Source organism: Tachypleus tridentatus, chromosome 5, assembly GCF_004210375.1.
Source record: "Tachypleus tridentatus isolate NWPU-2018 chromosome 5, ASM421037v1, whole genome shotgun sequence".
NCBI lineage: Eukaryota > Metazoa > Arthropoda > Merostomata > Xiphosura > Limulidae > Tachypleus > Tachypleus tridentatus.
The window spans coordinates 14320066-14337106 of NC_134829.1; the positions used below are offsets into that span (position 1 = coordinate 14320066).

The following is a 17041-nucleotide window of genomic DNA, read 5'->3' on the forward strand; positions in this document are numbered from 1 at the left end:
GAGTAAAACAAGATTAATACCATGTTTATTTACCTTGTTTCGTAGGTAAAATAAGATGAATAGCATGTTTATTAATCAGTAAAATAAGATTAATACCACGTTTATCCACTTACCTCGTCTGGTGGATAAAATAAGATGAGTATCATGTTTATCCACTTATGTTATCTGATAAGTAAAATAAGATGAATATCATGTTTATTAATGAGTAAAATTAGATGAATACAAAATTATCTACTTACATTGTTTGGTGGGTAAAATAAGATGAAATCACATTTATTAACAAGTAAAATAAGAATAATAAGATGGTTATACACTTACCTGGTTTGATAAGTAAAATAAATTAAATATCATGTTTATTAATCAGGAACATGAGATTAATATCAAGTTTATACACTAACCTTGTTTGGTGGATAAAATAAGATATCATGTTCATTAATAAGTAAAATAAGATCAATATCATGTTTATGAATGAGTAAACTAATATTAATGCCAAATTTATTGACTTACCTTGTTTGTTGGGTAAAATAAGATGAATATCATGCTTATTAATCAGGACAATGAGATGAATATCAAGTGTATCAACTTATCTCGTTTGGTGGATAAAATAAATATCATGTTTATTAATGAGTAAAATAAGATTAATACTAACTTTATCCACTTACCATGTTTGATGAATAAAATGAGTATCATATTTATCCACTTTTGTTATTTGATGAGTAAAATAAGATGAATATCATGTTTATCAATCAGTAAAATAATATTACTACCCAGTTTATCCACTTTCCTCATTTGGTGAGTAAAATAAGTTGAATATCATGTTTATTAATCAGTAAAATAATATTAGTACCCAGTTTATCCACTTTCCTCATTTGGTGAGTAAAATAAGTTGAATATCATGTTTATTAATCAGTAAAATAATATTACTACCCAGTTAATCCACTTTCCTCATTTGGTGAGTAAAATACGTTGAATATTATGTTTATTAATCAGTAAAATAATATTAGTACCCAGTTTATCCACTTTCCTCATTTGGTGAGTAAAATAAGTTGAATATCATGTTTATTAATCATTAAAATAATATTACTACCCAGTTTATCCACTTTCCTCACTTGGTGAGTAAAATAAGTTGAATATCATGTTTATTAATCAGTAAAATAATATTACTACCCAGTTTATCCACATTCCTCATTTGGTGAGTAAAATAAGTTGAATATCATGTTTATTAATCAGTAAAATAATATTACTACCCAGTTTATCCACTTTCCTCATTTGGTGAGCAAAATAAGTTGAATATCACGTTTATTAATCAGTAAAATAATATTAGTACCCAGTTTATCCACTTTCCTCATTTGGTGAGTAAAATAAGTTGAATATCATGTTTATTAATCAGTAAAATAATATTAGTACCCAGTTTATCCACTTTCCTCATTTGGTGAGTAAAATAAGTTGAATATCATGTTTATTGATCTGTAAAATAATATTAGTACCCAGTTTATCCACTTAACTTGTTTGATGAGTAAAATAAATTGAATATCATGAATAATAATTAAGAAAATGAGATTGATATCAAGTTTATCCACTAACCTTGTTTCGTTGGTAAAATAAGATATAATGTTTATTAATGAGCAAAATAAAATGAATATCATCTTTATTAATGAGTAAGCTAGGATTAATACCAAGTGTACCTAATTACCTTGTGTGGTGGGTAAAATAAGATGAATACCACATTTATAAATGAGTAAAATAAGATCAATGCCAAATTTATCCACTTACCATGTTTGATGAATAAAATGAGTATCCTATTTATCCACTTATGTTATTTGGTGAGTAAAATAAGATGAAATCATGTATTTAACAAGTAAATACAATTAATAACAAGTTTTTTCCACTTACCTTCTTTGATGGGTATAATAAGTTTATTATCATGTTTATTAATCAGTAAAATAAGAATAATACCACATTTATCCACATTTATTGGTGGGTATAATAAGTTTATTATCATGTTTATTAATCAGTAAAATAAGAATAACACCACATTTATCCACTTACCTTGTTTAATGAGTAATATAAGATTAATACCAAGTTTATCCACTTATCTTAATTGGTGGGTAAAATAAGAGGAATATCATGTTTATTAATGAGTAAAATCAGATTAATACCAAGGTTATCCACTTATCTTGTTTGGTCGGTAAAATAAGATGAATATCATGTTTATTAATGAGAAAAATGAGATTAATACCAAGTTTATCTACTTACCTTGTTTGGGGGGTAAAATAAGATATTATGTTTATTAATCAGTAAAATAAGATAAATGCCAAATTTATCCACTTACCTTGTTTGATGAGTAAAATAAGATAAACCAAGTTTATCCACTTACCTTGTTTGGTGAGTAAAATAAGAGTAATAGAAAGGTTATTATTTTTTCTTATGATGAGTAAAGTAAGTCCAGGAATAATATAATTTTTAATATCAGGCTTATTTGCTTATCAAGTGTGATAAACTCTGAAATAAAGAATATTTTACTTAGCAAAGTAAAATGCAATTAATATGAAATTTGTCCATAAGCTGTAGATTAGAAAAATAAAATAAAAATGGGAATTTTTCTCGAGTTAATTTGTTTCATGAGTAAGATAAGATTAATAGAAACTTTGTCCACTAACCTTCACATTCAGTAATGTAGGATTAATATAAAGTTTGTCACTGAGTAAAATAAGATTAACAACAACTGTTCTTTCTCCTTGTAGGAAGTGTCAGAATAGACTGATACAAATTATGTTAGCTAACCTTGTGGGATGTGAAGTATAAGAATTGTGAAGCCAGACACAAGATCGTTCAGCAGATATTCACGGGGTCGATACTGGGGCAACCAGTGAATAATTGGAAAAAAGACAAAAAATAACCTTATCACGCACTTTCCAGTACAGCTACATGACTTTTTCAACTTCTCTATGACCTATTGATTAAAGGAAATAAAATTATCTAGTGAATTTTTTACTTCCTCATAAATTAATATACTTTACTTATAACATTAACATTATTCAATTTTGGGTATTTCCACCTGTAATGAAGATGTTGAAGTATTAAGGAATGACTTGGGTCAATCATTAAATTGGATTATAACCGGCAAATGACAATTATAGTAAGTGAAAAGAATTGCATTTAGGTTTTAAATATCAAAATACTGATATGCAAGTCTCTCTGTTTCATTTCTAATAAGTAAACAAATATTGGGCACTTTCCTGAGGATTGGAGAGCTGCTAATGCTACTTCTATTTTAAAGAATGATGGCAAAAGTTGCCCCAGAAAAGTATAAGCCAGTTATAGTTTTACTTCTGTAGAGGGAAAGATTGTAGTCTGATAAATAAAGTTTCCAAATTCTACTAAAAAGTGAAATTGTAAAAAAAAAAAATCAATATGTATTCTTTATTTGACAGTCTCCTTTCATTGAACCTTTAACTTTTTCCAAAAGCATTATATTGTTACCTGAATGACAGAAAGAATGAGAAGTTGGCATACTCATATTTTCAAAAAACTTTCAATGATGTGCCATATGAAAAGTATCCACAAAAATTAATCAAATCAGTTACACTTTGGAAAATAAAGGGTAGATTTAAATGTTTAATTTTTTCAATAGTGAATGTGCAGTGATAACCTTGAAGAGCAAAATGGTTCATTGTTGTCCATATTTTGTGTTAAGCAAATCTGATTATAGGATGACTGAAAGAAAGAAAGCAAAATGTTATTTTTGCAGTCCAGTCAAACTGGTCTCTTATTATTAGTGGAGTATCTCTTGGGTCAGTGCTTGGGTTTGGGATTTTTTCTTCTTTATGGTAATAAAACTCACATGGGCATAATTTGAAAACAAATAGTCAAAACTGATGATAACATTAAATTCTTGCATATTTTAGCTGTCTTGCGAATATAAAAATACTACAGAATGATTTGGATCAATTGGTTATTGGGAAAATGATCTTCATTGTAGTAAATGCATTTGTATTATCATAATTTGAATGATACATGTAATAAAGGTCACAGGATTCACATAAGCTTAAGTTCAGAAAAGGCAGTTTTATTTTTCTTATACAATGATTTGCTATAAAATGATCTGAGGAGTATTGGTGCTTTCTTGAAAACTAAACTGGACTTAATATTTCATTTTCTTCAATCTTCTTATTTATAATTAAGTGGTCCGATATAGCATACAAAGACTAGGGAGACTTTTACTATCTATATATTATGTTATTTCACATATTTGACATAAAAACTTCCAGTAAATGTATCAATTCATTCACACTAACTAAACTTTTATCAATAATATATATATGTGTGTGTGTGTGTATTTATATATCAATATTTGAATAAACAAATGAATTCAATAACCAATGCTAAACTACTCACTTATTTCATGACATCATTCTGAATTTTATAATTCTATCTTTTCAAACATATAATGCTTCCTTACACTATATACTTGCTCTGTAAGAAAAACCATTTTGGCACACAAATCATCATAATCTATTGAGAAGTAAATCGTTTCAAAGTTATAATGAAAATAAATTTACAATTTATATATACTTGTAGGTAAATTTCTATTTGTATGGCGGAAATTTTCAATTTTCGTATATGTATTTATTTTGCAGTTAATAAATTCAACAATTTTATTTATCATTTTTTATACTATATTAGTTGTACTTTAAAAAAAAGTTATTTTTTGGTGAAGTTCCAAACTTATCGCGACGTAACAAGTACTGTATAAGCACGTCTAAATTTAGAAAAACCCATTTACCATAATAACATTTTAAAATAACACTTTAATTTAATAACACCAGTGTCATCTACATGATGCATAACATTTTAACTTAAAAGTTTTAGAATGGATACTTTTAGCTGATTCTTCATATCAGGTATCCACACTGTCTTAAGACTTAACGTCTTTAAGTTTTAATCTCACCTCGTCTTTTAACGATATCCGTGGAGGTGGGTACGTAGTTCCAGTAAATTTTTCATTTACGTATTCCTGGTCAATAGCCTGTCTTTTTACCTTGATGGGAACATTACGCAATGAGACGGATACCACAGACCCTGAACGCGGTGAGCGACCGTGGGGAAGACGTTCGATTCCCTCACAATGGTCTACCGGAGCCAGTTCATCGTCTGACATATCCAAAGCCGCGTTTGTAAATCCTTTAATCGTCACGTCGGGCAAGACAAAAAGCTTCTTGGCACTTTCATCACAGAATGTTTTCGAACTACACACACCACTGAACTTATCATCTTTCTCGTCTAAATTTAAACTTGACACTGACAAGGTTTCTTTACATATTGAGTTCCCTTTTCTCCATTCTATACCACTACAGTTTTTCTTACTTTCACTAGATGGCAAACTTTCCTGGCTTGCTCTCCTAAAGTTCAATAATGGCATAGATCTTCTTTTTTTGTATTTATTTTTTTCAAAATTCCGTTTTTTTCCTGAAATATAAGCATAAATATATTTATAAGTAATTTATTGAGTTATGAAGAAATGTTAATATGTGGCCAAAACGGCAAAAGCAATAACCCAGCTTTACAATATATATTTTTTTTTTCATTTCATATATTTACTGTAAGTTTACGATGCTAAAAATCGTACCTTCTGATGAGCAGAAACAAATAGCCAATTGTATAGCTTTGTGCTTACTAACAATAAACTAACAAACACCCCTCCCCTAGTACGGCGGTATGTCTCCGGATTTATAACATTAAATTCAAGGATTCGATTCCCCTCAGTTGGCTCAGCAGATAGCCCGATGTGGCTTTGCTATAAAAAACACATACCAACGAACGTTTTATTTTAGGTCACTTTTATAATCTCTGGGGCTGAAAATTTATCACGTAGAATGTACTTTTTGAAAATTGAAGAAAATTATTGTGGAAACGTTTTGCTCAGAAACAGTTTGATTTTCCGAAAACTGTAATTACCGGTATAAGTGCCTATATTAACCAGATAAACATCCAGTTTAACTTCGAGTTCCAAAGTTGTATAAATTTTATTAACATAAAACAATATTCTTCAATGGATAAATATCAATGTTCAGTTTGTTCACTTTCAACTTTTCCTTTACACTTACCATTAGTGGTACAGCAGTATGTCTGCGGACCTACAATGCTAGAAACCGGGTTTCGATATCCGTGGTGGACAAAGCATATATAACCCATTGTGGTTCGTGCTTAACTACAAACAAACAAATCACTACTGCTGCCCCCAAGTAGTTCAGCGATAAATCTGAAGACTCATACTTCTAACATCTGGGTTTCGATATTCATAGAGGGCCCATCACAGATAGTGCCTTGTGTAACTTTACGCTTAACAACACGTGAAAAAACAAGCAAACCAAACATTTACTGCTGTCATATTTATTATAATGAAATGTTGCAATCCTTCCAGAACTTTATTCGTTAATTCTTCTACATATATATTTATCTTCATAATTATACCACAAACGGTAAAATAGCAATAACCACACGAGTAAATCAGTAAACTCACTATCTGAGAATAGCTCATTGTTTAACATGAATTTAGTGTTACATACAGAAACAAGTGAGTCTACAGTTAACTTCTATCCTTTTCGTATTTCCTTGTTGTTGTTTTTTACTAATACGTGACTGACTTTCCTTGGCTGAATAATCAAAGCGAGGCTCTCCATAGTTCTTACATTGGTTGTCTAAAACAAAATATAGAAGATCCATAGAACTAGTTTACAAGGGCACTAAATCCAAACTCGCTTTTTCACAAAGTCTTGGGAACATGTCCATTGCCGAACACCAATATTGTTCCAAAGTTTTGCTTTCAACTGCATTTCAAAAACTCGATTTGTGTGCAGTTCAATAAGATCTTGCTTCAGTTCTTCATCGTCCGACATATTATCCAAATTGAAGAAGTATGGATTTTAATCCATTCTTCAGAAGTTTCTAGTTCTCCTCCAAAATATCCATCAAATGACTTTGATAGTATTTCCAAATGATCCACAATTTCTTCACACACACACATGGAATTAGGGACTCATCCATACCTACCATTTCTTCGAGTGATGGAAAATTTAAAGATTCCCTCTTTTAACTCGTCGACACCAAAGATGTAACTTTTCTTTGAAAGCATTTAACTTGTCGCAGCATTTCAATATGTTTATGTTTTTCCCGTGAAGAGATACACTCAAGTCATTCATATGAGTGAAAATATCACTCAAATAGGCTAGCATTTGGTTGAATTCTTGTGATTCTATTTCTCCGGGCAGATCATAGTCACGTTCCTTCAGAAAAGTTTTCAAAGAAGCGCGTTAAAGCTCTCCCACGTGAAAGCCAGTGGACTTCTGTGTAGAAAAGCAAAACTGAATGCTCACTTCCAAAATCTTCACAAAGCGACTTGAAGAGGCGGTGGTTCAGAGCGCGACCCCTAATCCAGTTGATGGTCTTCACAGAAGTGTCAAGGACCTTTTTAAACTTTGAAGGCAATGTTTTTGATGCCAAAGCATATCGATGAATAAAACAGTGAGTACCTTCCAAGTGCGGAATATCTTGTTTCATCAGTGCAAAAAATCCTGATTTATTTTCTAGCATAGCAGGGGGAACCGTCGGTACACACAGAACCAATAATTTGGATATCTAATCTAAATCGTATTTCGCAAAGAAGTCCTTCACACACTGGAAGACATCTTTCCCTTTTGTGGTTGTTTTCAGATCTTCACAGAACAGGAAATCTTCCATAATGGCACCATCATGGAAATACCTCATTAGTGCGATGAGTTGACTGCAATTTGCAACATCAGTTGTTATGTCCAATTGGAGAGAGATTTTCAAGGAAATATCCTTGATATCTGCGATAACTTGGTCCAAAATGTCCGAACTCAAATCACCAATTCGGTTCTGAATAACATTATTTGATAATGGCACTAATTTAAGCTTGTTTGAGGCTACTTTTCACAGAACAATTGTTGCCATTTCTAATGCACATGGTTTTATCACCTCTTTCGCAATTGTATGGAGCTTCTTTGATTTGGCTACTTTATACGCCACGATGTATGAAGCCACCAGCAGTGGTTTGTCAGCAGATATAAAACCTAATTTTGGAAGGGTTACTCGAGAATCAAAGCGGGCCCTTTTTCCTTTCAACGATTCAACATCATGGCCTGCAACAGCTGCTCTGCCATGCCAGTTGTTGTAGTGTTCATGCAGCTTAGATACCTCAAATTTGCGTTTGAAAGGACAGCATCACAAAGTATGCACTGGGGTTTGTCCAGATCCTCAGTTGTTCCAATGCAAGTGAAATCAAACTTCACATAATCATAATTCCATTTCCTTTTCTTTTACATAATGAAGTTTTTTTGCACGAACACAGAATCAACAATGCACTGACTACCATAGTATCACGCATGTGTTTATATAGTCTGCGAAACTTTCTAGAACATTTTCGAATATACGTCACATGATGTCATCGATTAATTCTGGATACTTCTGGAAGTTTCTCGAGTCACGATCAAGTGAATACATAACATAAATAAATAACAGACACTTTAAGACGGCGTTCACGAACGTAACCTAATTAGTTGTGCCGAGTATTTATGTCATGTTTACGTTTCATTTGTTGTTTGTTTACAGTTTACATTAAGATTTCGGTCTGCGCGATGACGGTAGAAACGATAGTTTGTCGTAACAAGGTAAAAAGCTACGTCTGTAACAAGAAAAATAAGAAATAAAAATCAAACGTAATTTTTGAATATATAGGACAGTACCCTTAATATAAACAAAAAAAACAAAAAAACTGAAATGTTATCTCCCACCCCTGGTTGGAAACCACTGTTCTAGATTCCCAGCCAACGAAGAGCGAAGGAATAACGCACCGTTGCACTGAAACAAAGCCAATCCAAGTGTTGTGACAAGGAATGAACGCCAACAACCTATATTAATAGAATTTGCAGTTCACATTTCATCTCAGGTTAGTTATACATGTATCTACATATTATTAACAAATTATATTACATCAGATATTATAAATACATTTAGGAACCTGAAACCGATTCTTTGTAATGCTTGTTACATGAAAAATGTGAATATTTGAATCGAATCGTGTATTAAAAGCTATTAGTTTCTGTACTTTTGGGAGCCTTAATGCCTTTGTCAATTTACTGTTACCTGTAGGCCTAGGCCTATCAGATTAAAAGAACTTAGTATGGTCCAGTGGCCTTAGCACTTTCTAAATGAATAAATTCCAATATGTTAATCTAAACAAAAGTCCTACAAGTAAAGGACCTAGAAAATGCAAATGTAGATGTAACGATAACTTTAGAATCCACACATTGTGTTATAAAGCACTTAGATGTAGATTTCAGGCCTAATAGATCCAGTAGTAGTAGTAGTAGTAGAAAATGGAAGGAGTATTGGTAAACAGCCTCTCATACAAGTCAATCATCTTTTAACTTAAGGCAATATAAATCGTCAGCAGACATGAAATACCGCTAAATACATGATTAATGAAAACTAACTTAGGTCCAGTTTAACAGTTACTGTAGTGTTGCTTACCTTTATCTAGATTGCGTGATTTGACAAGTCGTATACTTTCCACAGTCTTACACTGTGCATCTAGACTGCCACAAAGTATTTATAGGCATATAACCTTTTGTATGCTTTCAGTTTCTTTCCTATAGTATACGAAACACTGAAAATAAAATTATACAGTTAAAAATATTTCGTTAATTCACTTCGTGAATGTCTAAAATTGTGTCCCAATTTGTCAGCATGACGAACGAGGTAATATTTAAATTGTGGTCATTGCCAGGGGAACAGAACACAAATCCGTCATAGCCATCCAGACTGCTGACATTTTTCAGACATTTAGACGGTTCATTTAAACCATTTGTTAAAGTGCTAAATGGGAAGTTGAGAAACCCGTCATGTTTACGTCCAAGATGGCAGGAAATAAAACTCGATTCTCAATAAGTGACGTAACTAGATATCCTCTATAATATGGAGACACGCTCAAGATCTAAGACTTGTTCTGTCAGCTCGTGCTTTCGGGAAACAAGTTTCTCATCCTGGTATCTTTTAATCCTATACCGGATGGATGTTTGAAAATTACTAGAAGCAATTAGGAGAAAATAGAAGTGCTATGTTTGCAAGACTGTGTGATTACATATAATTTAATGAAAAAATTCGCTATCTAATCACCATGAACATGTGATTTATCACTTTAAACGTTATGCTCATATTATTCAAATTCCGAGTTGGTATGTAGATATTATCTTAATATTACTACAACTGAAATTTCTTTAGATAAAAATGTATAGCTGAAAAAAGGAAATTGGCGTATATAGTGTAAAGGATAGTAGTACGAACACGATTCTAGTTTTTACTTCTATCATACTTGTTTATAAACAACATAGCAAAAACAGTATCTAAACACTAATTAATGATGTTAAAATAACGGTTTTTCGACGATTTTTAATTTACTCATATTCACGTAAGATTTCCTCCTAAGTAACGTGAAATTTCCTATTCAACAAGCTCAAACTAACCAAATCAGTCATGTTAATAACATTTACACGAAATGCCCTGCTTTTTCCAGTATCTGGTCAGTCTTTAATTTTCAAGAATCAAGACAAAAAAAAAAGAAAGAGATAATACTTTATTTTGTTTCTCTTGGCATGTGTTTCATAAACAATATTAACTCAGAATTAATTCGCTCATCGTGGACCTGGAGCATCGATAAAATATTCAGTTCTAGAGAAATTAGAAGATTCTGTAACTTCTAAATTAAAATTAAACTTTTCTATCAGTTGAAGTCTTAAGTCAGTGGTTCTTAACCTGGGTTCAATCGAACCCCAGGGGTTCGGTGAGTCAGTCTCAGGATTTCGGTGGAGATCAAGACACACAGACTGTGTGTGTGTCCGTTCCGTTCACCCCACTCGTATGGTTTGTGACGGCATGCTCTACTTGGCCATCATTGGCTGCAGCTGATCACATCACATTACTTGACCTTAATATCTGTGCTGCAGGGAACTTCGTGCGCTTAGCAGTCGACTTGTGACTGTAGTAATCGTGCGTCATTTGTGATTTTTTCCTAATCTTTCAATCCCTTCATACTAACTATGTCGAGCAAAAACAGGAAATGGTCGGACGAATACGTACAATATGGATTCACGTGTATAACGGAACATGATAGGAGTCAGCGTCCTCAATGTATGATTTGCAATGCCAAGTTGAGCAATTCTAGTCTAGCACTGGTAAAACTAAGATAACTCTCCCTAAAGCTGCATGGAGATGGGAAATACAAGAACACAACGCTTGCTGAATTCAAGGTAAAGAGAGCCAGATTCGATGAAAATGCTACTTTGCCTGTTCTAGGCTTTGTACCCATTGACAAACCAATCCTCACAGCATCATACGAAGTTGTGTACTTGATCGCAAAGCAGGGCAAACCACACACCATTGGTGAAGCACTAGTAAAACCAGCTGCATTGAAGATGGTGAATATCATGCTGGAAAAAGCTGCTGAAAATAAGTTATCCTAAATTCCTCTTTCAAATGACACCATTAGCAGCAGAATAGATGACATGAGCGATGACATCTTGGCTCAAGTAGTTGCAGATCTGATTTTAAACTCAGCAAAATTCAGCCTTCAACTCGACGAGACCACTGACGTTTCCAATCTAAGCCAGCTTGTTGTATTCGTGCGTTATGTGAAAAACGACGAGATAAGATTTTTTATTTTGTAAGCCTCTTACAACAACAGCTAAGGCAGCCGACGTGAAGAAACTTGTGGATGACTTCTTCAGAGACAACGATCTTTTGCGGGATATGGTTTCTGCAGTTTTTTTTGGACGGAGCTCCAGTCATTCTGGGACGAAACTCTGGTTTTGGTGTGCTTGTGAAAGCCGATGCGCCACACATCATTGTAACGCACTGTGTTTTACACAGGCATGCGTTGGCAACAAAAACCTTGCCTTCAAAACTGGCAGAAGTATTAAAAATTGTAGTGGAATGTGTGAACTTTGTGCGAAATAGTGCCCTGAAGCACCGCATCTTCAAAGAGCTGTGTAATGAAATGGGCTCTGAATTCGAGGTACTTCTCTACCATTCTAACGTTCGGTGGTTATCCCGGGGAAAGGTGCTGAATCGTGTTTTTGCCATGCGTGTGGAATTAGCCCTGTTTTTTTTAGAGTACCAACATTGTCATGCAGATTGCTTCGCAAAATCTGAGTTCATTTTCATTTTGGCGTACATGGCCAATATCTTCAATGCTCTCAATCATCTCAATCAACAGATGCAGGGCGGTGGAGTAGACATCATCGAAGCGGAAGAAAACCTAAAGGCTTTTCAAATAAAACTACCGTTATGGAAACGACGAACAGAGAATGATAACTTCGCAAACTTCCCCTGCTGGACGACTGTGTAAGTAAGATCAAAAATGTGTCTGAAATCGGAGATATTTGTGTACTCGGTGAACTGAAACAAGCAATTGCCATGCACTTAGATGAGCTCGCAAAGTCTCTCGACGGATACTTCCCCACCAGAGAGTCATATCCAGCATGGGTGAGACAGCCTTTCACGTTTAGTGTTGCGACAGCAGATGTCAATGATGAATACCTCGACTAAATAATTGAACCTCAGCAGAGCCAGGTTCAACAGCAACTTTTCAGAACAACAACGCTATCAACGTTTTGGTGTCACCAAATCGTAGCGTACTCTCTCATTGTTAACAAAGCCCTTGAGATACTCATACCGTTTGTTACAACGTATCTTTGCGAGCAATCCTTTTCGAGGATGGTAGACATAAAAACGAAGAAAAGGAACAGACTTTGTTGCGAAAATGATATGAGAGTGGCACTTGCCAAGGTGAAGCCGCTCTTTTCTGAACTTGTCTCTGAAAGGCAACAGCAAAAGTCACATTGATTTGCAGTAAATATTCATTGAGTTATGTTTTTGTTTTTGTATGAAATTCATGTTTTGTTGATTTTGTTCTTTGAACACAGTGATATTGTGTTCAACTAATGCATGGTTATTTTGTGCACTAATAAAATATCTACTTATGTTTTGAATTTGAAAAAAAATCATATTTTATTTTTCCAATTACGAAGGGTTCAGTGAATGCAAGTATGAAACTTCCGAGGCTCAGTACCTCCAACAAGGTTAAGAACCACTGTCTTAAGTCGTAACGTACGTAACATAATAAATCGGAGAGTCGTCCGAGATAAATTATAGTACGTAACAAGTCCACGAGGATTAGTTACGCGCTAGGCTTCTGCTATTTTGAAATGATAGGCAAGGCAGCTTATCAACAGCATTCACAACTAACTCTTGGGATACTCTTGATCTAATAGTGGGATTAAACTGTCATCCTTCTGGGCATGTCAGCCGTCTCTTAGAGTTAATATCAGATAACCTAAACAAAAAATAAACCTCTGTCTTCAAAGTTAGTTACTGATCCAATTTCAAATTGATAGGCCTGTTAGGTGGTTAGTGATGGTGTATATTTAATTAAAATTCGACATATTATATTGTAATGGGAATTAAACTTTCAAACAAAAAATTGCCTTTTACTAAAATACTTCAACATTTACCTTAGCTGCATCACAATGTTTTAATATTTAATTCAATGTTAAACACATAAAATAATTAAGCCAATAAGAAATAATGGTGAAAGAAGAATAATTTAGTTTCAGTTAGAATAATGTTTTGACAGGAACGTACCAAAGAGTGCACTTCAGTGAAGTTTATAGAATTTTTTATTTGAGAAACCTTATGTGACTTTGCTATATGAAAACGCACACACACACATTAGAGAAACAGTGGGTGGGAAGCTACTTTGGGGTGCAGAATGGGTATATAATATGGCAAATTTACTGTTATATATCTACTTAATATCAAAGTGTGATTGAGTTAAATTTGTATTTGGAAATGTACATAATTTATACTGTTTCCACCAATCTACTAAAGTTGTAGAAGATTCTTGAGTGTAAGAACCAACAATATATGTGTGTTCTTAAACACAGGTGTTTTGATTATATTGTTGCGTAAACTGAAATTTCTAGAAACTCTTCTTGCGCTTATAAATATAATTAACGCGATGCACCAAGAGAGAGTAAATGTTATTGGTTTGCTATAGTTCGTATGTATAAACCTCGGGAGCTTCAAATATTTGTCCAAGAATGATTATTAATTTTGAACATTACAAACCATTTAATTTCAGTGGATTCACACCGGACATTAGTATTTTTACGAAAATATTATATAATTTCAACGGGGAAGCATACGACATGTGACGAACGAAGAAACTAGCTATCTCCCTGTTAAATAAATTGTATCTGTATAAACTTGAAATTAACTCGCTCATCGTGAACCCTCGATAAGATATCAAAAGAGTTTCAGACCAGAAAGAAGATTGAATATTGTTTGTAAAACATTTGCACATAGATCATTTGTAGTAATTGTAAATTGTATTATTGTTTATGTATTAAAATATATTTGTATTAACAAAGAAACTGTGTGTATCAATCTTGTTGCCAAATATTATAAATTGGATACATAACGACATTCATTTAACTTGTAAATTAAAATTATCATTTAACCCAGTTTCAAGTTTCTACAATTGTACCACAATAGTAAGATTTAAGTGTCATTAACTACGAAAGAAATAACCTGTTTCTGTCTTTAAGTGTATTTATTCTTCGTGTGTATAAACAAACAAAAAAACACGAAATTATGTCAGCCACTCTTTTTCACATTCTCGACCGTCTGATGCCGTTTCAGATTATCATTTAACCCACTCTCTAGGTCTCACTAGATTGTAGGTACTTCTTTTCGCTCAACTCACGCAATATAACTGACTTGACCGTGCAGAAATTAATAATAACATCTTCATGTCAATGAAAGTCACAATCTATAAATAATTCTTAATTCCGACATTTCTGAGAGGAGAATAGATCCACCTAGTGGACGTATCTCTGATGAACATTTAAGTTTAAATTTTTTACGTAAAACAAATTTGTTCTTAAATGTCGTATAATTAGGAACTCTTCATAAAAATCGGTGTAATTCAGTCACCCTAGCAAAAAAGGTTAATCTATTTCATCATCAGCGACAATGGAAAATATTTTAAATATTTTAAGAGTGTAGCAGTTGGAGACATTACTCATTTATCTTGTATATATAAACAGTTGCTGTTGTTTGTTTGTTTTTTCAAGTATATATTTTATTCCGATGCCAGTAGCGGTAGAATATAACCTGAACTATCAAACAGTGCAATCATGAGATATAAGAGACGACCTGTTTATTCAAATCATCAATGGGAGTAGAAATTTTGACATAATCAGTGTTGGCATAAATATATTGTATGTATTTTGAAATATAAATTTATTTCACTGTTTTAAGTTCAAAGCTACACAATAGGCTATCTGCTCTTTGTCGACCACGAGAAATCGAACTCCTGAGTTTAACGTTTTAAGTCCGTAAAATAAGCGCTGACCTAATAGATGAACATCATCACGACTAGCAATAGAAAGAAACTGTCCATAATGTGAATCACGTTGTTATCGAAGGTGACAAAATATGTTTTGTTTAAGCCTAAACTTTGTTGTAAATGCTTGGCTTGCACAATAGGGGGCGTTAGTTGTTTTGAATTAAGCACAAAGCTACAAAATGGACTCTCTGAGCTCTGCCCACCACGGGTATCGAAACCCGGTTTGTAGCCTTGTAAGTCCGCAAACATACCGCTGAGCCACTGGGGGCAGGAGGTTTTAAGCTGACTTTAATTTGTTTTTGTTTGTCTTAATTTCGTGCAAAGCTATTCGAGGGCTATCTGCGCTAGCCGTCACTAATTTAGCAGTGTAAGACTAGAGGGAAGGCAGCTAGTCATCACCACCCACCGTCATCTCTTGGGCTACTCTTTTACCAACGAATAGTGCGATTGACCGTCATGTTATAACGCCCCCACGGCTGAAAGACTTTAATACTTGGGACCTATCTTTCATTCGGGTGCAAATTACAGAATATTTACATATACTTTTTTAGCAAAGAAACATACAAGTCACATAAAATTATATAAAGTCTTGTATTTATTTTTAGGCAGTTATACAGGATATTTTATATGTTAATCACACGCGTAAGCATAATCAAGTTAAGCATTGCGACTGTAACATAATTTCTTACATATATATTAACAACACATAATTTAAATGTATTTAGATCATTTATAATTATGGAAGTTAAACAAAAAAAACTCATGGTTTTAAGATCTTCATTTAAGTGACCTCTAAGCTTGGAAATTAAGACTTGTGTGCTATTATCATCAGTGACAAACAATATCATATTTAATCTAAATTATATCATTACCAGATGTAATAAAATATTTTACATACTAAATGAGCTAATTTTTCACCAGGGTCATACTCACATGTCCTGTTTAATCTGAGCTATATATCCTTCAATAAATCATCATATATAACTAAATCTAAATATCACTAGAGATGATAGAAAACTATTCTCTTTACATAGTGGCTCACCTGAATCTTCATCCTCTGGAAACTTTGGAGCCATAATATCTGGACTTATTCCACGAAAGTTAATAATAAAAAAAGAGGCAACAGAAAACTCGCTTTATCATGCAAAATAGCCCTCTTCCTCCCTAAGGACTATTTATACTATGTGTTTCTAACCATTTTTAACTAAGTCATGTAAAGGTAATATCTTTAGTTAAACTTTCCATAATGACGTTATCTATGAACGTCCAATCACTGCCTCTCCTATCATGATGAATGGAGAGTAAAACTGGCTATTGACACGTGTGCTGATACAGCACCATGCATGCAGGACTTGGAAAATGGAATATTCAGACAGACTGCAGTTAGCTCTCACCTAAAAGATACTTATTAACTTAGTCTACGGTATTGAATCGACATGAACTTATACTAAACACAACTTATTTAGCAGTAAAGCTGAGCAGTTTCATACTGCCCGGTGTGGCTAGGTGGGTTAAGGCGTTCGACTCGTAATATGAGGGTCGCAGGTTCGGATC

The 17041-nt window shown here is 33.3% G+C and overlaps 1 protein-coding gene across 6 annotated transcripts in view; it reads right to left on the reverse strand.

Moving 5' to 3' along the window:
- The window catches only part of LOC143250572 (prestin-like), a 79259-nt gene extending 62600 nt beyond the window's left edge, over positions 1 to 16659 (reverse strand). For 5 of the 6 annotated variants that reach the window (XM_076501336.1, XM_076501337.1, XM_076501335.1 and 2 more), the window contains exons 1-3: positions 16530 to 16659; positions 4952 to 5469; positions 2785 to 2953 (exon numbers count right to left, since the gene is read on the reverse strand). In XM_076501336.1, coding sequence (XP_076357451.1) covers positions 2785 to 2953; positions 4952 to 5469; positions 16530 to 16563 — 721 coding nt within the window. In that variant the 5' untranslated portion in view covers positions 16564 to 16659. The remainder of the gene's footprint in view (positions 1 to 2784; positions 2954 to 4951; positions 5470 to 16529) is intronic. The other variant, XM_076501334.1, reaches the window with a different exon arrangement.
- Positions 16660 to 17041: the final 382 nt, after the last annotated feature.